A 23,578-nucleotide genomic window follows, 5' to 3' on the forward strand; every position below is an offset into this window, starting at 1 on the left:
TGGGCATGAGTTGGAAGAGAGCATGCATACTCTAAATACTATAATCATAAGCATGGATATATTCAAAGGAAAGTTCAGTCTCTAAATTGAAAAATTAGAAAAATTTATAATTTAATTGAGATGGCATTAAGAAAATCCAGGCATGCCCAGTCATGTTCATCTGAAGGACTATCTATTCATTCTTCATATTCATCAGTGTGCGATAGGATCCTACTATTAGGTATTCCAAGCTTGGCAGGATGGTGTCTGTTTTTATTGTGATATGACTCAATCCTTTACCCCTTTTCCACATCAGCACAGTTCATGGTGGATTTACAATAACAATGCCTTTCTGAGCAGGAACTACTCCGGGCCTTTCTGAACACAATGGAAATGGCTACAGAGTTCAGCTATTGGAGAATTTTATGGCTCCTTTTATTAATAATTCTCTACTGTCACCAAAAACGTTGATAATAGTCTCTCACGAGTGCCACTTTTGACACGTTCTTGCAGTATGTGTTCTCGCGGGAATGAAGACCTGCTTTCCACAACGGTAGAATATTTACACATTTTCTAGGCATTGCACTGCAGAGCTGGGAAATCCGCTTCATTTCCCGTCTGAATTCGTATACTCCTTCAGGCATCTGCCCACATCGCTGTGTTTCATCTTCTCTGTGAACAGTTTATCAAAGGCACTCCTCTGCTTCGGAGTGAAGTAGTTTATCCAATCACCCACCACTCCTGGAAACACAAGAAATCTATCAGGCAGGAAGCTCACAGAGGAGATCTGTCAGCTTTGTAGTCACACGGGAAAGTGCTTGGTCTCTCCTGGTGAGATGATGGGGGACCATTTTTCACTTGCTTTTTTGGTGTTTCTAGTGATGACTGTGATGGTTTAATATTAATTTCTACAGTTAATAATTACTTGTTTAAAGAAAGATTTAAAATATATGTTATAAGAGGTCACTTATTCATTTCCTGACTGCCCAGACTCCTGAAATAATCACATAGAAACTATATTATTTGCAATACTGTTTGGCCAATAGCTTAAGCATATTTCTAGCTGGCTCTTATATCTAGAATTAACCCATTTCCATTATTTTATATTTTACCCCCAGACTTGTGGCATACCGAAGGTTCCAGCCAGCAGCTGGCGTCTTTCTCCTCTGGCGGCTCCATGGCCTCTCCTTGACTCCTACTACTCTCTTTATTTATCTTTTTTGGCCTAGCTACATTGGCCAAAAGCAGCTTCTTTATCATTAACCAATAAAAGCAACACATATACAGAAGGACTTTCCACACCTTTCCCCCTTTTCTGTTTAAATAAAAAGAAAGGTTTTAACTTTAACATAGTAAAATTACACATAACAAGACAAGTATCAAGCAAGAATTATAGTTACAATATTTATGTCTATTTTATCTTTTATCATAACTAAGGAAAACTATAACTATCTATTCTTCAACTCCATCAAAGACTCCAGAAGGATATAATATTACCTAAGTAAACCGGAAGTACATTGTAAGTGACTTCCAAAACTCTAGAATTGACAGAGACATCTCACTGCCTGTGAATAGCATCCATTAATAAAGAATCTGTCTTAGGACTGTGCAAACAGAACTTAGAGATGGGGGAAACTAAACTGAATGCTGGGAGAAAGAAGGGGGAGCCAGGAGAAGCCATGGAGCCACACGCCGGTGACAAATGCTGGAACTTTACCCAGTAAACCACAGCCATATGGCGATACACAGATTAATAGAAATGGGTTAAATTAAGATGTAAGAGTTAGTCAATAAGAAGCTAGAGCTAATGGGCCAAGCAGTGATTTAATTAATACATTTTCTGTGTGGTTATTTTGGGTGTGAGCTGCTGGGTGGTGGGGAAACAAACAAGCAGCTTCTTATTACATATGTGGATGTATTTTTGTTGGAGTAGCCAAGAACATTCCAGTTTAAATGGGACCAAAGCCTAAGTGAGGCAGTAAGCACAGCGCAAGCTCATGTATCCACCTCCTTGGTTCTTACACAGAGGAGGCTGGGTTCAGCGTTCACCTCCTTGGGTCTTACACAGAGGAAGCTGGGCTGGGAAGCACCAGAGAGATGGGGATCTCACTATAGTTTTAGAAACCCTTTCTATAAAATTAACAGTGAAGAACTGGGCACATAAACACCAGTTTCCAATACAAAATGTTTGGTGTTAAGGGTACATAGTCTGCTAGCCTCTCCTAATTTGAAAAGCTGTGTTTCTTGAGCCCTCAGAACTGAATTTCTCACTTCTATTATGCTCCTTTGTCAAACTTGGAGCTCGGGTTCCATCCCTGGGGTCTCCTTGTCTTAGGGCCAAGGGCACATTAATTTATCTCTGAGCTTGTTCTCTGTGATCTTCTGTTTCCAAGGTTCACAAGGTTTGGCTTGTAAACCTTTTCAAACAGGGGACGATAACACATGCTGTGTGTATAACCGAGAGCGAGGCGTCTTACATCATGTGTTAAGAAAACACATGGCTGGATTGCATGCCAGACAATGTCGCCAACAGAAAAGAAGTGCATTGTATTCTAGGAATAGCTTTCTTTTTCACAGTTTGTGTATTTTACTGAAAAACACTGTTATTATATGATTTGCTTTTTTAGACAGGGTCATATTATGTAGTTCAGGTTGGCTTGGGACACACATATTATATGGATCAGGCTGGCCTCAGATCTGCCTACCTGTGCCTCTAGAGTGCTGGGATTAAAGATGCTCACATGTTCTTCATATGAGCTCAGTCCATAAGTAAATTAATATACAAAGATGATATTAAGATAGACAGAAATAATCTGAATGCAGAAAACTATGGCCTGTGGATTGAAACCTGCTAGCCATATGTTTTGGGGTTGTTTTTAAAGATTTATTCATTTTATGTGTAAAGTGTTTTACACTGGTGCATGTGTTCAGTAGGAGCTGGTCTTTATATTTATATCCAGCACATGGTGGTACTCAGGTGCTGTTAGTTACAGGTAGTGGTTTCAGGTGGAGTTTCATCTAGAGATGTTTGCCGGGGTCACAACTGTGGTAGGTTAAAGCATGGGGGTGGACAGGCAGCACAGGAGTGTCTCATGTTTATGGGGTGAGATTTGAGAACAATGATTGCTTTGTTAACAGGACTCTCAAAGGGTGATGTAATACAAACATCACTATGAGGGCTCAGAGTGCCCTTCTTTCTTGCTCTCCCAATCTTTTCCTTTCTCCTCTTTGCTCTTTTTGACTCCTCTGAGCTCTCTCTGTTCTCTCTTCATCTCCTCTCCAGAATCCCCCCCTGACCTTTTCCAGACCTTTTCAAGTACCACATTGTCTTTCTGCCCTACATTCTCACAGCTCATGCAGGCCAGCCATAGGTCTCTTTTTTCTCTCTGGACCACCCTTCCCATCTTCACTGTGGAAACTGCCTAGAGCTCATGATCCACGGACAGGTTCCCATGTGTGGTCCTGGCTTTCCGTCTAATTCTGGCCCATGTCTTTTCTTGGTTCCCCTTGGGCTGCTTCATTCTCTTGGGTATTAAGGTCCCTGAGATCCATTTTCTGCCCCTTGTGCTATACACTCTTGGTTCCCTCCCAGATGACTCTGCCTCATTCCACAACCTGCCAACGGCTCCCTGACTGGCTTCTTGATTAAACCACACAAGCAGGACTCCCGTCACTGACCCAGGGTGGCCCATGTTTCCCACCTAAACAGCTCACCAGCGTCTTGCTCAGTTCCTCTGCCTCCCTTTCCCACTCTTCTAGTCACATTTACAGCCTTCTCTACCACTCTGTGCCACACTGGCCTGTTTGTATGGTTCCTTCTTCAACCAGGAAACAAGAGGTTAGGGAAAGGCAAGGAGAGGGAAGAAGGGGGAAGAGTAGGGAAGGAGAGGAGAGGGCAGAGAGAGGAGAGGAGGAGTGGGGAAGAGGAGAGACGGAAGAGAGACACAGCTTCTTCTAGTGTGGACTCTGACCCCCTCTCTGCCATTGGCTCCCCTGGACAGCATTCCTCTCCCACCATTTTCATAACCATTTCTCAAACTTTCAGTCCTGGATCTGTAGAAGTATGATCCTGCCCACACACCCGCTCCCCAAAGTCGGTGTGGAATATCCTTTTGTTTTGTTTGTTTGTTTGTTTTTTGATTTTTCGAGACAGAGTTTCTCCGTAGCTTTTTGGTTCCTGTCCTGGAACTAGCTCTTGTAGACCAGGCTGGCCTCGAACTCACAGAGATCAGCCTGACTCTGCCTCCCGAGTGCTGGGATTAAAGGCATGCGCCACCACCGCCCGGCTGGAATATCCTTTTATACTGTGTAAAGTTGCAGCACTGTGATTGATGTAACAAAGAGCTGAAGGGCCAATAGCTAGGCAGAATGAGATTAGGCAGGACTTCTGGGGACAGAGAGGATGAAAGGCAGAGTCGCCAGCCAGATGCAGAGGAAGCAGGATGTGGAAAGGTAACTGAGCCATGTAAAAGAATGTTGGATAATAGATAGGGGTTAATGTAAATTATAAGGACTAGCTAGGAATAAGCCTAAGCTATAGGCCAAGGTTTCATAGTTAAGAAGAAGTCTCTGTGTGGTGATTTGTGAGCTGGTTTGGGGACAGAGACTCTCCACACAGTCCTGCTCACTGTGGCTCAGGCTGTTAGCAGTGTGCATTTTTGTCTAGAATATGAACTTTTGGAGAAGTGATGATGTGTTTTATTCAATAGTTGTGTATTAGTTCCAGAATTAATAGCTTATTAATATTTACTGAGTTGAATGCTTGGCTCCTTTCTAAGCCTTGGTTCTGTGACTTTGCATAAATAAGGCTGAATTACAATAGAAAATTTGCACAGTTATGATAATATCTGTCTTACAATGAGTTGGCAAGTATTTCCTGTGGGGGATTATATTTGGCTGGGTGAAAGGAGGCGAAGAAACATTTGCTCTCTGGTAGGAATCGTTCATGCAACTGTGCATACAAATGCTTTGCCTTTATAATTTTTAGACCATTTCTCCTACGTCTGGATAAAAATTCACACACTTCAACACAGTTATAGGGGCTGTAGAGACTGCTCAGAAGTTGAGAGGCTACTTTCACAGAGGACCTGAGTTCAGTTCCCAGTAACCCACAACCATCTAACTCCACTTTTAGGGGACCCAAATGCCCCCTTCTGGCATTTTTGGGTATTGCACCTATACTGTTATATACATTTTTGGGGGGGAAAAAAGATATATTCACTCACTACTTGCTTCTAACTTGGGCCTGGAGAATCACTGGGGGAGATTAATTCCTTTTCTTATGTCTCTATGTACATAAGCAATGTGAGGTCCATTGTGAAGACACGACAAGCACAAACTCCATGAGAACTTTAACACAATCACTGCCATCCTTATGTACAGAGAGGAGATTGGTTCCAGGATGCTGTGGAGTGATCCTCTTGTACACTGTGAAAATGTGTCGCTGTCATCGTTAATAAAATGCTGACTGCCTGATATCTAGGAAGGATTTCAGGGCAGAGAGAATGCTGGGAAGAAGGGTGGAGGCAGAGGAACCACAAGTCGGACAAAAAGGAAGCAAGAGATGAGCGTGTTGTACTGAGAAAAGGTACCACCATGTGGCAGAGGATAGATAAAACATATGGGTTAATTTTAAAGATTTTAGCTAGCAACAAGCCTGAGCTATCAGCTGAGCATTTACAATGAATAGTTTCCGAGTGGTTTTTAGGAGCCAGGCGCTGGGACACAGAGAAACTTCACCTACTCCAGAATTCTCTGTAACCAACATTCTGAGATGCACAGCTTATATAAAATAGCATCTAACCTCTGCGTACATAAAACCTGCATATAGCCTACGAAAGCTTCCCGTTATCACTTATTATTTCTACATTACTTATTACAATCTCAATGTCGGTACATAGTAGTTCCTTGCTATTGTTTCGGAAACAATGAAAACAAAATGAGTCTGCACATACTCAAGTATCTCCAGTCTTCGTGGCTGGCTGCCAGATGAGGAAAGAACGTGCGGGAACCAAAAGCCAAGTGCGCTCCCCAGTGGAAGCCACAGATGGAGCCATCTCCTCCTTACTTACCTTTCCTGAACACCAGGTTCCTGTCGGACGTGAGGGCGCAGATGGTGTGATTGGGGTCGCAGTTTTCTTTCACTGCGTTACTCTTCATCTCGCTGAACGATGTGTTCCGGGCAATCTTACTAATATCGCTGTCATTCACATCGAAGCCAAGGAAATCAGTTATTTTATTTAGACTCTTAACAAAATCCTGAGCAACAGGAAAATTAAAGAAAGTAAGTATGCCTCTTATCTACTTACCAAATCCATTCCTTAAGCAAAATTTATTAATTGCTCTTTTGTGGCAGGATTCCCCTATGTCACCCTGGCTGTCCTGGAGCTCGCTCTGTAGACCAGGCTGGCTTCAAACTCACAAAGACCCTCCTGCTTCTGCCTCCTGAGTGCTGGGATGAAAGGCGTGCACCACCACCCTCGTTTCTCCTCCCCTGACTTTGAATTTAGTTTGGTTTTAGCCTAGGCTGATGTGAAACACTTACTTTCTTCATTTCTTCATAGAATAGGAAGAGGACGTTTTTATCATTTTTGTGTTTCTCCCAGCTCAACACGTGATCAAACCAGGAGCCATACACAACTGGAAGAGAAGTACACAGCGGTGTTACTGTTTACAGTGATGGCTTCGCCCATGTCTGGTTCCTTCCTAGTCAGCACAGAGGTCAGGAGAGCACTCGCTCCTCAGCCTGGGGTGAGATTGCCCCGAAAGGCTCATTTCCTGTTATTTCAGCTAGGTGTGTGTTGTCAGGAGATGCTCGTGGCCACATCTTTGCACAATACTCTGGTTATCTTATTTTCTTATTTCTAGTAAATATGTTTATCACTATGTAAAGTAGCAGCAAAGTCAAAACATATGTCTTTCTCAATATTTATATTCTGAACTTTTTAAGCTTCTCTAAGGAAACATTTAGTATCAGTCATTTTCTTTCTTTAAAGTGACATTTAAAATTCCAGGCTTTTATCACAAACATTTTAAAAGTTTTCCTTGAGCCATGGTCTCACTGTGTAGCCAAGGGTAATTCTGAGACTCACAGTAATCCTCCTGCCTCAGCCTCTCAAGTACTGATATTATAACCATGAGCTATCATGCCCAGTTTTAAAACTTATTTTTTAAAGGCTCTTACAATAGTTATAGTATCTATTGTCTAAAAATTTTAAACCACATTAAAAACATAATAAATTTAAAAATACTCTATTCACTTATTTTAGTTTAAGACTGAACAATTGAGCCTTAAGTATTTATATGCAATTGCCATTATGTATTTTGTTGTGAAATGATACCCTTGAAAAACTCTTCAGGTTCAAAAGTAAAATATCCTTCACTGTGATCTTTTCAGCAGTGATGCTCAGAAAGGAAAGCCTGCTCTTGTCTCAGGACATCAGCTCATTGGAACCACAATCCCTAAAGCAGAGGAGGTTTAAATTTGTCCCTACCCACTGTCCAGGTGTCACTATCACCCCAACCTCCAATCTGGCTTATGACCTCCGTGTCCCAGCTGCGATATAATTAACTCATAAACTACCCACAATGCTTGATGGTTTCAGATTTTGAGGAAACAAAATGCAAATAAATAATCCTGTAAATATGCATATTTCTTTTTATTCATTCATTCTCACAGTAATGAGTTTCCTAGTGACATTTCCATGTACAGTATTATTATTTGCTATTACACACACACACGCACACACACACTGAAATCTAGATTCCACATGTGAGAGAAAACGCATGGTGTTTGACCTTCTGAGTCTGACATATTTTGCTGTGTATTTTTAAACCAGGAAATTCTGAGACTACTGTGACGTCATTATGGAGCTGGCCTTCTCCTCTGGCATCCCCAGGGAGACAGACAGGAAACTCCTCAAAGAGCTGCCTCGCTTTTCCCTAGCAGTGCTTCAGGCTGATTTGCAGTCTTGTCAATCTTGTCTTAGAATCGCCCAATGTCCACAGCAGCAGTGGAGAACTGGTTTTCTAAGAATGGCCACCCTTTTCCAAGACTCAAATACCTGTAGAAGGAAGACTGCCTTTTCTCTCCTCCAGCCTCAAGGGATGAAGGATGATCTCACACCAGCAGGGTCTCAGCCTAAGATCAACCTCCACCCTCTACCTCCTACCAGTATGCACTGTCTAGGCTCCCGGAGGATATTACTGCCCACAACTGTGGATGTGGCGAGAGGCCTTGGGACGGCAAGAGAAGCCTGTGTCCTGCAACCAGGGATGCAGCTGACTCAGTCCTGACCTCTGGTTAAATGTACTCAATCTCACCCATCAAGGCTCTTTCAGAAAAAAATGAACTGCAGCGAGCCACAGACTGCACTTAAGAGGAAATTCAGAATTGAAACTCTATTCCATGTTTCTCCAAACGGACGGAGGCCAGCTGAAGAAGAGAGAACTGTGCAGGCTTCCTGGCTAGCGCTCTGTGAGAGTCCATTACTACTGTGTACAGAGGAGTCCTTAAACCGCTTAGATTCTTCAAGTGACAAATGGAGCTGATTTGTAAATCACAGTCCTCAGTTTCCAAGTTGTTAATAGAGCTTTGCTGTAAAGAAAACTGAACTTCTAAAGTAAAGCCAAATCCTCTTCTGAGGGGAACTGCTTTCTGCACACGCATCGTGTGTCACAGGCTCACCAGGCCCTCTCTCCCCATTCCTGGCTTTAGCTTACACACAAATTGCCCTCCTCCCCAGAACGCCTGAGGGCAGAGCTCGCCCAGTCTGTGTGTCTGAGAAGTAAGTCAGAGACTTTGCTTGGTAGAAACTTCCAGAACTTCCCCCTCTTCCTATAAAATGAAGGTTTGTTTGAGACATTACCTTTGGATATTGCACATTTTCCTCCTGATCGCAGCCTTCAATCAACCTGGTCTCTCAGCCAATGTCACTAAGGACACTGACCATCTGTCACAATCATCTCTGTCACCTCTGTTTTACCTGTGGCTGTAATGGCTTTACCGGACAGCTCCTACCATTCTCTGCCAGCCCATTCTGTCCAAAAGGTCTTCTCCTTGTTGGCTCACTCAACCATGTCCTTAGCAATGGTCCCCTGATACTTTAATGCTTATTTCAATAAACTAAAGAAGAAGGAAAGTCACTCAGCATTAGAGCAAAATGCTCCATCTTCTCCCCTCTCTCCAGCTGCTGCTAGAGGACTTTCTACAACTCCGAGTTTAGACTCTGGATATGTGCTTCCAACCTGTGGCTCCACGGCTCCCTCCCACCTACATGCACTACTGTAGTGCTCTAGTCTCTGCATTCGCTGTTTCTGCCTTCTTCCTGACACCAATTGTAATGCAAGTCTTAGGTTCTAGTTTCTAGAAGTTACTCTGAAAATACAGCCATTGTATTACAAAGCAAAACTTTCTGCAATAAAGGGCCTGGAAGTAGACAACCCTAGGACAAGTGCTGGGCTTCTATGTCCGTCCTCTGTCTTACAAATAAGAACAGTAAAGGCATTGCTCATGTCCAAATAAATGTTTTTAAAGCTTTGATTTTAAAAAGGATTTGTGCAGGACGGAGAGGCCAGATGTAGGATGTTTATAGATAAGAGCCCATTACCACTAAAGATCTGTTCATTCACCCAAAAAGGTGTAGGAGAAATGCCCGGAATGTTTTGTCCAACCATTCCCTGCCCTCCTCCCAGATAATTCACTATGATGGTACGGTGGTCACTGGGTGCACATTTCCCCGGCATCAGTTAGCCTTGCTTCCTTCTGGCCTGCCCTGGCACTCTTTATGACTGTCCACCAAAAACTAACATGTAGAGGAGGAGCAGGGTCACACGGCTACTGCCCGGCCTTCCCTATACCTCACCTGGGTATATTCCCATTCTGCATGCAGAGTCATAGTGAGGACATGACCAGGTTGGAGCACAGGAAGCATAGATGAGAAGGAGCTACAATGTGCAAAATGGGAACAAAAAAAAAATAGTATTTGCCATCTTGAGAAAAAGCAGACTCGGGGTCTGTTCTGAAAAAAAAAGATGTGTGTTTAGACTCTATTTATTCCAAAGATGGACTGGAGGCAGAGAGAGGCATGCTAACCATCTTTAAATATTTAGAGGATGGTCATGTGGAAGAAGAATTCATGATCAGGTGGCTTTTTAGACTGGACACCTTGTGGCACCACAGTAAGCAGAAAGATTTTGGAATAAACATTAGGTCGTGGCTCTACTCCTCATTTGTTATGTATCTGTCTGTGTTTGAGTTATTTAGCCTCCCAAGTCTGTTACTCCTTGGAGTTATAAAGTGAAGATAGCCTCATCGACCACATGAGGTTCTGGTGAGGGTGAAATAAGAGAGTATTTACCTAGAACTTAGCTAAGCATCTCCGTCACATGGGAAGCACACAGTCGACGGTAAGGATGAAACAGTGCGTGGCTGGTGTGGGGTTTGTGAGCCTGGGCCCAGTGTTAGGATGCCCACGCCTTCACTGCTCCGGAGGTTGTGGGAGCGACACAAAGATGAGGTGTCTGTGGAGTCATGTAATGTCCCTGCCAGTCTTGAGTCATGAGGATTCTGCTAAATGTGCAGCATTTGTCAAGGAGGGAACTAGATCTGAAGGACGAACTGAAATGGCACGAGTCCAGCCTCGTCCTCTGTGCCTCCTGCAGGAGTCCCTGCGGATCTCAGGATCAGCTACAGGTGCTGAAAGCAACTGCTAACCGCTCAACTACCTGCCCGCAAAGCTGTGAAATGGAAGCCCTTCTGTGTCCACTTCTCCGGGCAGGATGTGCACGGGGCAGGGTTCAGCAGGTTCAAATAAGCACCTGAAGGAGTCCAGCAGGGATGGGGAGTGGGGGAGGAGAGAGTTGGAAGAGATGGGGGAGATTAGGAGACTGAATTTGACCTAACCACATTAATTACAGGTATGAAGTCTCAAACACTAAGTGTTTTAAACCTCAAAAAAGTGATATGTAAATAAATTCCTTAACCTAGGCTAAGTAACCCAGGATGGGGTGGGGAATTAGCAGAAAGTTGGATATTCTTTGCGACTTATTCTTCAAGTAAAAGTTATTTATTAAATGTGTAACTGAGAAAGACTTGCAGTAGCCCCCCCCCCCAAAAATTGAGTCTTTCAGGCCTTCATCATTTTAAACTCATGTCTCCAAATTTCTTAACTATCTTGGCAAACTGTCTTTATTTAGATTTCTAAAGGTTTCCCCCAACCACTGAGTCAGGGGAAAGGAATGAGCTAAACGGCGGTGCAGGTGCAATGTGCCCTGAGCAGCTTTGTCAGTGTTTTTGGGAGCAATCATTCGTTTCCTGCTACCTTTCAGGAAATCAGTTTGCTCACGATGTGTTCGCTGGTTTCCTTGGGAGAATTTGTGTGTGCATATGTACTTTCTCGGTTCACAGCATCTTCCAGGTTACCTAGCTGCCCTTCCGCTCGGCACATCATTACTTCAGGAAAACACGGTGCATGAAAACAAAGTTCTTACAAAATTAATCTCTATTTTGAAGATATTATAACTTACCCACAAATATGCTTCTCCCCAGAAGCCATAAAAGGGGCTGTGAAAGAAGTAAAAATTTCCTTAGAAAGAACAAGGATCTTCTCTTCAGCGCATGGGTAGAAGCTGGCAGTCAGATCTAGCAAAGGTTTGGAGCCCGCTTTCATTTTGAGCGAGAAAGCTCAAAACATTTAATGATATTTAAAAGATGATTATCAGGGTTGGGAGATGGTTCAGTAGATACAAACACTTGCAGCACAAATCCCAGAATTTGAGTTCAAACGCCAGCATCCAGGTTATAAGACAGCTGAGCATGTCTAAGTGCAACTCTATACCGTCAGCCTGGCCAGGGTGGAGACCAGAGGACGTCTTTGGTTCCCCATCGGCCAACCCAGCTCCGAGTTTAGTAAAAGACCCTGTCTCGAGAAGGCAAGGTGGGGATGGAGAGAGCAGGACACCCAACATTCTCCTAATAACCCTGCACGCCAATGTGCTGTGCACACATACGCGCATACACTCGCACAATAAACACATGCACATACATGAACACGCACAAGTAAACAGATACAATTTAGAAATGAAACAATGATGGTTGTTAGGCTTACCGTCTCCTTTGAGGAAGAGCTCTAAAAACGCAGCCCACGTTTCAGGGGACGGAAGGTTGGGGTTGTCTCTGTAGTAGTGGAACAGGGACACGGCCGTATCCTTCGGATTCCTGATGACGTAGACAATCTGTTGAAACATGCAAATCCCTTATTCTAGGATGAAAATAATCACACCCACAGTATCTCCCAAAAGAGTTGTGGCTAAAATTTACCTGTGCAAATTATACCTTTTGTTTTTCTTAATAGCTGCAGACTCAACACTCCTAGGTTTCTGTCACTGGAAATCCAGTGTGTGCAGTAAAAGTCATCACTGACGAAAGTCAGTGCACTGATTTGGATTCCAGAGGTTCTAGAATTGACCTGGATTTCTGTGTTTTTCACCATCTCCCAGCAGACATGGTGCTCACAGCCTGTGGACAGCTTTCTAAATCTATTGACTAAATGTGGTCCTGTCTTTCAGGGCCAGGGATGGGAAAATCCCTACTTATTGTCAGGCAAAATTACTCTTTGCTTGTCTATATGTTAGAAAACACTTGCATGCACTGTTATTTTATAGGAAAAACTATAGTTTAGACCTTCCCTTTTTGACAATTGAGTTCCTTGCCCAGTAGAACATCTAAGATTCCCTCCCAGTGTCTAGGAATACTGTAACTATAATTCAGCCCATAAACATGTATTCAGTGTGCCTGAATGCCAGGCGATATGCAATGATCCAGTTCCAACAGTGAGCAAAATGGAAGTGATTTGCGACCTCTCTCTCAGTGTATATTCAGCTGAGGGAACAGACAATGACATGTGCTCTTGACAATGGAGCAGGTAGGAGTTCTAAGACAGGATTACAAAAGGAACAGGTGAGAAGACCCCAGAAAACAATAGAAGCTGGATAATGGAGCATCTCTGATCATAGCCAACATTGCATAAGTTGAAAAAGAGATGTTCTTGTGTTTTTAATTGACAACCGGGGCAGTCACAATTTGCCTAGATAAGACAGAATTTGCTGAGTCATTTTTAATACACTGCTATCTTCCAGTAGCGTGTTCATAGTCCAAATACTGTGTGGCTCACATGAATAGTGAGTGCCTGGTTCCTCATTAATTGAGAGATGTGTAAAGGTCGATATGTGCAGGAATAAAGAACCACCTTTACCCAGCCCCACCCAAGATCCTCTCTAGCTTTCATAACACAAAGCAACCTCTTAGGCCTTGACCTTCTCTCACTGTGCCAGGCTTCCAGAAACCCAAAGATTGGCAAACTCACTTCTAAAAAGACAAAATGGGATAAAGTACCAAAGATTTAAGCCTCCATTGATCAGTTAAAGATAGTTGTTTGGATAGAGAAGCAAGCTTTTGGAGAAGCCCTGCTGTTATATGTATGTGATATCTACTCACGAAAATAATGAAACGCATTGTTGTAGATATAAGAGTCAACAGAGAAACCTGAAGAATTACCAGAGAAAGTTAGGGACTAGAAAGGAAAGAGAGTGTGATACTCTATGAGAGGCAGGGAAAGGGTTATTAACCAAAGCATCATGAGGAGCTAGAGAGATAGCTTAGTGGTCCTTGTTGTTCTTCCAGATGAGTTGAGTTCAGTTCCCAGCACCCACACTGGGCAGCTCACAACCACCTGTCATCCAGATCCAGAGGAATCCAATGCCGTAGGTGTCCATGGACACCTCTACTCAGATGCACATGCTCTCTCTCTCTCTCTCTCTCTCTCTCTCTCTCTCCCTCTCCCTCTCCCTCTCCCTCTCCCTCTCCCCCATCTTTTTCTCTCACACACAAATCATAAAAATAAAATCATGATTAAGTATCATAAAATGAGTTACAAAATATAAATTTCATGCCAGGGATTTTCCTAACAAAAAGGGAAGAAGGAAAAAACAATTAAGAAGAAAATAATACAACTAAAGCTCCCTGATGACCTCTTCTGCCTTTCCACCACACACCCCAGCTACACATGTGGTGCACAGACATACATGCAAGTAAAAGACCTATACACATAAAGTATTTTTATCTGAAAAAAGAAAAGTCAAAGTGAAAAATTTTAGGGGACATTTAGAGGGAAGTCAGCCCTGCACAGGCAGGGGAAGCTTGACCTACTCTCAGGCCTTCAGGACCAATCTACAAGCCCATCCAAGGAGGACCAATAACCTGCATCCCATCCATGGAGGGCCAATAGTCTACATCCCATCCGTGGAGAACAGTAGTCTACATCCCATCCATGGAAACCAATAGTCTACATCTCATCCATGGAGGACCAATAGCCATATCCCATCCATGGAGGGAGAATAGCCTACAAGTCCATCCCATGGAGGACCAATAGCCTATATCCCATCCATGGAGGTCCAATAACCTACATCCCATCCATGGAGGGGCAATAGTCTACATCCCATCCATGGAGGACCAATAGTCTACATCCCATCCATGAAGGGCCAATAGTCTACATCCCATCCATGGAGGCCAGTATTCAATTATATGCAGCATTGCATCATGTTCTGATAGGAACAAGATATTCAACTTATGTTTCAATGGACGGACAGATAAGGGAGTATTTGCTGAGTCACTAATTTTATCCAAACTTCTGGAGATCAGAAGGGAGTTGTAATAGCCTTGGTTCTCCTTATATCCATTAAGGAAGGGTTGTGCCTTAAGGCTGAACCTTCAGTGTGGAGATTAAGAAGCACTTATCTGAGCTTTAGGTTCTTTACTCGTAAGTGGCCTATGACCTACATGTGCCATGTGCATGGGACAAACACAAAACCTCCCGGTTTAAGAATGCCATTAGTCTCCCAGGTGCCCAAGCCGAGGTCCCCAGTTAGTTCCTTGGGCAGTTGAGGATAGGGAACCTGAAATGACCCTATCCTAGAGCAATATTGACGAATATCTTGCATATCATCATAGAACCTTCATCTGGTGATGGATGGAGATAGAGACAGAGACCCACACTGGAGCACTGGACTGAGCTCCCAAGGTCCCAATGAGGAGCAGAAGGAGGGAGAACATGAGCAAGGAAGTCAGGACCACGAGGGGTGCACCCACCCACTGAGACAGTGGGACTGATCTATTGGGAGCTCACCAAGACCAGCTGGACTGTGACTGAAAAAGCATGGGATAAAACTGGACTCTGAACATGGCGAACAATGAGGGCTGATGAGATGCCAAGGACAATGGCACGGGGTTTTGATCCTACGTAATGAGATGGCTTTGTGGGAGCCTAGCCAGTTTGGATGTTCACCTTCCTAGATATGGACGGAGGGGGGAGGACCTAGGTCTTACCACAGGGCAGAAAATCCTGACTGCTCTTTGGCCTGGAGAGGGAGGGGGAAAGGAGTGGGGGGAGGGGGAGAAGGGTGGGAGGAGGGGGCGTAGGGTGGGAGGAGGGGGAGGGAAATGGGAGGCTGGGAGGAGGTGGAAACTTGTTTTTTTTGTTTTTTTTTCTCCTTTTCTCAATAAAAAAAAAAGAATACCATTAGTTACTGTAGTAAGTTCTTCCCTCCATCCCTCCCCACCTCCTCTCTTACACTGAGCTTGTGTGTATCTCTCTTCTACCCTCCCTCCTTCTTTCTACCTCCCTCCCTCCCCTTATCCTCCCCCTTCTCTCCTCTGTCTCCAACGTTGCTGCCCCCATGTCTCCTCCCTTCCTTTCTGGGTTTGCATTTAATCCAGACATGAAGGATGAGAGTGTCTAACTGCCTTTCTTTGTTTGCCTCTCTCCCCCTCTCTCTGTCTCAGAAAGGAAAATTGTTCACTATGTTTTGAAAATGTAATTGAGTTAAGCTTCCCTTGCTCTGACAGACAAACAGACTACTTCCTCTGTTCTGACAGACAGACAGACAGACCACTTCCCCTGTTCTGACAGACAGGCAGCTCCCCCTGTTCTGACAGACAGACAGCTCCCCCTGTTCTGACAGACAGACAGCTTCCTCTGTTCTGACAGACAGACAGCTCCCCCTGTTCTGACAGACAGACAGCTTCCCCTGTTCTGACAGAAAGACAGACAGCTCCCCCTGTTCTGACAGACAGGCAGCTCCCCCTGTTCTGACAGACAGGCAGCGCCCCCTGTTCTGACACTCTGACCCTGCCTGGTTGTGTTGGTGTAGCAGTGGGAGCATGCAAAGCTGCAGTCACAGTCGAAGGAGAATCTTCTGTGCCTTCGGTGTGACAGGTGCCTTGTTTTGTGAGGTTAGAAAGTGACTGGCATGGATGGAGGAGATCCCATAGTGTCTTATCTCTCATTTCCAAACATTATTCTTGTGTTTTATTTCTGATCAAAATGTTCCTTATGCACATATTTGTAAAAAGATTAAATTGAATGTTAATGCCATACACTAGAAATTCACTTTACTTGTTGAGCTATTGGCATTTAGTGTTTTTTCCCCCTGTATAGATATGTTTTAATCAAACTGAGAATATTTGTTATACTATACCTAAGAGCATGGTTTCTTCATTATTTTATTATACAATAACCCCTCCATGAAAATGTAAATAAAAAAAGAAAACCGTGAAAATGGAAATATTCTTGTAAATTATAATTGGCTTTTAAAAATAATAACCTATGAGTTAATAATAATTGCTTGAGGAAACTGTCCTTTAGCATTTCTTGTTATAACATTTGTTTCCTAGAAAACATAAAAGAATTAAATGTAAATGGCACTTGCTTAGCTGCCATCAAGCCCCACGACAAGGCAAGAACCCAAGAACGGTAGCTGGGGCTGCAAAGACTGGCTGCTCTTGCAGAGGCCCCAGGTTCTGTTTTCAGGACCTGCATGGTGACTCACAACTGTCTGTGACTCCAGGTCTAGGAGATCCGATGCTGTCTTTGTGTCTCCAAAGCCACTGCATGCACATGGTACACACACACCCAAAGGCGCTCACACATACACATACAAGAAAATGGATCTTTGGGGGGAAACTCATCATTCCCAAAGCTGCATGCTGTGCGCAGGACTCACCTTACACTGCTTCTGTTTAACAGTCCCAGGAATCATCTCGTAGTTCAGATGTGTCGGGATGACTCTTCTCTTCGGGACCATCTTTAGCTCTTCAAACTTAGAGACGTCTCCCCACTCGATAGGAGATGTGAGGGTAATTCCAACGTTGGGAATGTTCTCAATGACTTCTGCTACCCAGTGGGTTCCTTCACACAAACAGATGATGAAATGCAGCTTTAATTAAATGTCTCAGCTGAAGAAACGGATGTAGAAGGTGAGCAAGTGAAGCAAGGCAAGCATGATTCTAATCAGCAGTCGTGACTATGATGCCCCCGAAACCTGACGAGTGCTAACTTGCTTTAAGTAGAATCCTGTTATAAGAGTGAAAAGGTTTGCAAGGGGTGCTTGCTGGTTCCCTGGCAAAAGACAAGTTGTTTTTACTCATTTCTAGATTCTTCAGAGCACCAAAACTTCTCTAATGTGATTCCATATTCCATGAGCCCTTCAGCCCTCTCTTACAGACTATGTTCTACCTTCCCCCCACCACATACACAAGAAGTTGTCTCCCTTTTCTGTCTCCCCACGGTACCCTTCCTCTGTTAGAATGAACAGCAGAATACAGTTGCTACTCTGTGTGTGTGTGTGTGTGTGTGTGTGTGTGTTCACCTCCCCATTTGCCCCTTGAAGATATATACAAACCTCTGCGTGTGCATAGAACAGCATTTATGCAGACCAAGTATTTGGATCATATGTTTGTTACACTCAGAGAGCTACTAAAAGTTTGCTACCCTAGAATCTGGGAAAAACACGTGAGCTCTGCTTGGTTTTTGTTTTTGATTTTTGTTTGTTTGTTTTTGAAGGGATGGTGATGATGCTGATGACGTTGTTTTAAGTTGTACTCATTATCACTGTATTTGCATATGATGTCGCAGAACGCACACAAAGGTCAGAGGAGAACTTGTAGAGTTGGTTCTATCTTCCACTTTGTGCCTGGATGAATTCAGATTACCAGGTTTACACAACAAGGGTTTCACCCATGGAACAATCCTAATAGACCTATGCTTTTGTTTTTGATGCAGGGGTTGAGCTCAGTGCTTCCTTCATGCTTCACAAGTGCTCTTCCATGGGACTCCCCACACCCACATGCCCAACCAAGAATAGAACTCTACACGTCGGGGAAGATAATGATTTTGTAGCAGGAAAATGAAAGCTTGCAGGGGGAGTGGTGGTATTTGCTAATTTGAAGACTACATCCCTATGGAGATTAAATCAGGCTAGTGCTAGTGTGCTTAACTTCATTGTGACTTCAGTGAGGTGCAATAGGCACACCCTTATGGCTGAGTAAATATTCGGAGTCTAGCACTCTGATTTGCTTTATATTGAGTGTACTTTAGAAAGTCTTTTTTATTATTTTGTTTTGTTTTATTAGCCCTATTCATTTTGCAAGTGTGAATGTTTTACCTGCAGGTATGTGTGAGAGTCAGTCTTGTGAGTGCCTGGTGTCTGCAGAGGTCAGAAGAGGGCATCAGAATCCCCAGAACCAGAGTTAAGAGGTGAGTGTGTGTGTGTGTGTGTGTGTGTGTGTGTGTGCATGTGGTCTCTAAAAACCCCTCACCCATGTGCACTTTGCTTCTTCCCACAGTGAGAACCTCCTGGTTTAATTGGTCACTACAGTGCACGCCCGACTCAAAGGCAGTTTGCCTGCTCGCTGTTGAACTAGTCACTGGGTAGCCGCCATCTCCATGTGACCACTATTATGGACTTAGCAGCAGGCAATTGGACATTACATAGCAAAACAAAATTAGCACAGAACAATTCCGATGGCTAATGCTGGTGTGTATACAACTGCTCAGGAACCAGTTCTGAAGGAAACGTTTTAGCCAGGAAAGGACGGCTCTTAGGGCAGATGCAAATGTTCCAGACCCATAAGCATGAACTGAACAGAGGCTGTTTACCCATCACAGAGACTGGAGCAAAGCACGGTGGGAATTTGTGTGCTCTAATTTTCTTATTGCATATGATTTATCAACACTTACGTTTCTTCACAAAGTGAATAAAAAGGAAAGCTGTACAGAGCTTTAATTATTTCACCTGAATCTTTCTGAAGTTCAAAAAATTAAATCCTGAAAGATCATGTTCCCCTTTTCAAATAAAATTTCTGATAAAGTTATTTTGAAAATGATTGTTCTGTTTGTTATTGTTACATCTCTGCATCTTATAGTACACTTAAGAAAAAAAAAACTCACCAGATTTTGGGTAGGAAACCAGAAATATGTCATCTTCTCTCGCATCAAAAGAATCCAAGGAATCGAGGAGTCCTTCCGAAGACATGGAAGAGAAGAGGATGCCCTTGTACTCGTGAAGGAGGCCCGGCTGACTCTGGGATGACATCGTCCACCTGATCTACTCAAGGCTGAGTACCTACACAAGCTGCAGACAGCCCTGGACCTCGGCCACAACCCCAGCAAGTGGCAGAGCAATCTCCGTATCTAAGCTGACATTCCATGTGTCTATATATACCTTCTGTAATTCTTCACAAGAATAATTTTTAAACCATCACTGAGCCAAAGTCTATTATAAAAATGGTGTTATCTGGATTTTTTCTGATAACAGAGGTTACAAAACGTTTTCTTCCACTAAGTTCAGGTTCGTGTGCACAGAATACTACTAGGAAACCAAGAGTAATCACTGTTAAGATAATACTGCTAATAAAATCCTTTGGTCTAAATAGGTAAAGTCTTTTAGTCACTACAATGAACTATATCACTGAAGGAATGCTTAGGAAAATTAGATTCCTACTTATGAACACAGTAGAGGAAGTAGCCAGTAGCTACAGTTTGAGGGGGAAGGGGACAGAGACATGGGAAACAAGAGTGTTTCCAGGACTTGGCAGATACACTTTCAACAAACTTTTCTGAGATACAGTTTAGAAGAGATACAATGAGAGTCGTAATACCGGGGTAGAAAAAGATCTCTTGAGGACAAACACAAACAGGACGCTGGAGAGAGAAGAATGAACTCTTCTTTCAGTCACTTTGATGACAATATTCCAATATACCAGATTCCATCAGATGCAGTAATGAAATGCTCAATCATTTCAGTGAACCACAATGGAAACTTTGGCTTGCCTAACAATGGAAGGACCAATATACATTAATGAAGAAATGAACAAACTTTTAATTGAGTATCAAAAAATAGAGATATAATAAAGGAGAAATATTTGAAGGAGAAAGATGCCTATGGCAGCAACAGAAATGAAAGATCATACGTGCAGGCAATAGCAAAGAATTCACTAATGGGATAAACACATGAACTGAGAACAGTCACTGGGTTGTGAGGTCAGTACATGACATGAACCGGACGCCTGTGCTCTGAGAGACAGCAACGGGAAGTGGAGCTTGATAGTGGGGCTGTAGCTCAGTCGGTACAGTTGCCTAGCATGTGTGAAGGCCTGGAATGGATGCTCAGCAACATAGCAACAGCGCATGGTGGTGGAACCCTGTAATGCCAACACCCAGCAGGGGTAGCTTGGAGGACTGGAAATTCAAGGTCCTTTTAAAAAATAAAATTATTGTTAGGATTAGGTTTTTAATAGTTAATTTTTGCATCCTTCCATCCCCATTGGTTCTCTTTTAAACTATTTACTTTTACTTAATTAAAATATAAATTACCTCATTTCTGTCCTCCTCCCCCTGCCCCTTTCAAGCCCCCTCCCTAATTCACACCCTCCTCATTTTTGTTGTTACCTATACATATAAATGAATAGCTACAAAATGAATAACTCAGCACTGCCTGCATATATATACTTATAGGGATGACCATTCAGTATTAGACAATCAATCAATGGTGCTCACCCCTGGGAAATGGTGATTTCCCCTCTCTCAGCAGCTGTCAATCACTCACAGCTCTTTACCTAGGAATAGAGCTCATGAGATTCCCATCATCTCCACTAGGGCATCAGCTGATGCTGGAATTGTTCAGGTCCTGTTTAGGCAGCCATGAAGTTGAGATTTCACGGGTACAGTTTCCCTGTCCTGGCTAGAAGGTACACTCTCACAGCAGACTTCCTGGTCCTCTGGATCTTACAATCTTTTGCCCTCTCTTTCTTGATGGTCCCTGAGCCTTAGTTACAGGAACTGTGTTGTAGATGTATTCACGGGTGCTGGGCATCCCGTGGTGAGTTGTTCTCTGTATTTTGACCAGCTGGGGTTTTCTGTGATGGTCGTTGCCTACTATGAACAGAAGCTCCTTGATGAGGGGTGAGAGCTACACGCATCCATGAATATAAAAACAAGTATTTAGATCGCAGTCAGAAATTATGCTCGTCTAGTAAGTCGTAGGTGGAGGTTCTCTGTTAAGACCCATGACCTCACAAGCCCTATACTTTCCAGTGCTGGGCATGGTTTCTCTCCTGTTGAATGGGCTTCAAGTCCAAATAGAAAGCTGTTGGTTATCGCCAAGAGATAAGCGTTGCTATGGAAACAGGGATATCTCGCCATACTGGTCATCATTGTCCTACTCACTATGACTAGGTTGGACTATTGACCGCTTTCTCCCTTGGCAGCTTGCGTATCAATTTCTAATACCATTAAAGTCAGTCCTTAGGGAGGAGGCTTTCTCGTCAATTCCAGCTAAAATCCCCTGAGTCCTATGTTCAAAGCACATGGAGTCTTTAGCAACAGGGTCTCACCTTCAGCTTTTCGGAGACAACCAAGGACAATAGCACTAGCTTTTGGGGAGTCTCTTATACAACCCTCATCAACAACTCAAAGGGAGGCTTCTCATGCCTGGTACTGGGGTTTCTGTTAGTTTATGGCTCTTTGGGGGGGATACTGTCACCTCAAGTTATGTAACTTAATTTAACATATATAATGCATATATTTAAAATTGGTGCTATATGTAATTTTGGGATTCCCTATGTCGTTTTCAAGCACCATTAGGGTAATTTATGCCTTCTTCCTCTTTTTTTGTATCATCTTCCTTCCTACTTCCCCAACTAAGACCCTTCCTTGATTTCCCATTTTCTGTTCATATCACCTGTGTCCCTGCTATCGCACTCTCTAGAGCTACCCTGCATCCCCATTCCTCGTCCTTTACTCCTGGTTACTGCAGTTACTCCAGATTATTTACTTACACCTGGAGATTTGGAGTTAGAAACCAAAGACGAGAGAGAAAAGCCGTGCTTTTCTTTCTGAGCCTGGGTTACCTTACTGAGTATACAATCTTTCTTGTCATTCTTGGTTACATAGGAAGTTCAAAGTCAGCCTGGCTTACATGAGCTCTTGTGTAAAAAGAGGAAAAAAGGATTTGAGAAAGGATTTGGAAACCAATACTATTTATGATGATATGGAAAAATTGTGTCAAAGTATTAGTCTTTCACAGTGAGTTCCAAGCAAAGGAGAGAGAACAGAAAACATTCCAGAGATCATTAGTGAGTGCCTATATAGAAATCATAGAAATAAATCACAGAGCAGATGACTCAGGATTATTATAAAGTCTAAATTCTTCTTATGATTTATAAAATCAATACTGTTGGATCAAAATCCAAACAGGCAATCACACTTCTCTATCTGTTCATGAGTGAATGACAGTTGGCAACATCTATGTAGACACAAAAAGGTCCTAGAATTGCCAAATAACTCTTAAAGGGGAAAAACTCTTAGGGCTTCAGAGATTTTAAGGGGTGCCAAAACCAGGAGTTATGTAAACTGAACCTAACACTACCCGGATAGACCAATGGAATTGAAGATAGAGTCCAGAAAATGGTACACACATACATGGTCACTTGATTCAAGGCAAAGGAGAATTGGAGTAAGCAGAGGAATTCTTTTCAATGAATGGTACTCATTCTTGGGAGTGACATGAATCCCACCTTATACTACATATAGATAAACGTTTGAAATGAAACTCTTCTAGAGGAAAACAGGATATCTTCAGAATCTTGAGTAAGGCAAATACTACTTTAAAGAGACAGATAAAACTACTCACTGTTAGAGTATTAAAACTGGACTCCACAGGTTAGGAAGTCATGTTGGTTTAAGTCATCATTAAGGGAATAAACAGCAAGACACAGACTGCCAGAAAATATTGAAACTCATATATTAAACTTTGTGCTCTTTAGGCGGGCTTTAAAAAAACCCTACTAAGATCAAGAGTTTTTTTTTTTTTAAAAAAAATCAAACAACTCAAGAATGAGAGGAGAGCTGAATATGTCTTTGAAAAGGGTTCAGTATTTGTACTCATGAAGTAATAGGAAAGCAACACTAACAGTATCAACAAGGTCTGTTTTCAGAGCCAAAGACCTGGTAGACCTACTGGTAGTCGAGAGTGAGCAGTCTTTAAAAATTAACGTGAATAAACAAACATTTAGGATGAATTTCTACAACTTGCCCTAATGGTAGATGGCAGCCAAAAATGTTTATTCCAGAAAATCTATGAAAGGGGAAGGACAGTGAGCTGCTGCTCTTTTCAGAGCCCCTCCCTGCCCCCTCAACAAGGACACTCCGTCACAGACAATAAGGTCAAAACACAAGGACTTCTGGTAAGACAGTCCCCTCCATTC

General features: G+C 43.0%; 1 protein-coding gene across 1 annotated transcript; it reads right to left on the reverse strand.

Annotated features, from left to right (window-relative positions):
* Positions 1-523: 523 nt before the first annotated feature.
* On the reverse strand, positions 524-19,407 carry LOC121465946 (sulfotransferase 6B1-like). Its single transcript, XM_041679367.1, has 6 exons — positions 19,263-19,407; positions 17,038-17,222; positions 12,087-12,213; positions 6,524-6,618; positions 6,051-6,237; positions 524-720 (listed from the first exon to the last, which is right to left on the reverse strand). The coding sequence occupies exons 1-6, from the start codon at positions 19,405-19,407 to the stop codon at positions 587-589; spliced, it is 873 nt and encodes a 290-aa protein (XP_041535301.1). The 3' UTR covers positions 524-586.
* Between the last annotated feature and the right edge of the window lie 4,171 nt (positions 19,408-23,578).

Source organism: Microtus oregoni, unplaced genomic scaffold (genome assembly GCF_018167655.1).
Source record: "Microtus oregoni isolate MIOR12 unplaced genomic scaffold, Mior012 000002F_ref0000024, whole genome shotgun sequence".
In the NCBI taxonomy this organism is placed as follows: Eukaryota; Metazoa; Chordata; class Mammalia; order Rodentia; family Cricetidae; genus Microtus; species Microtus oregoni.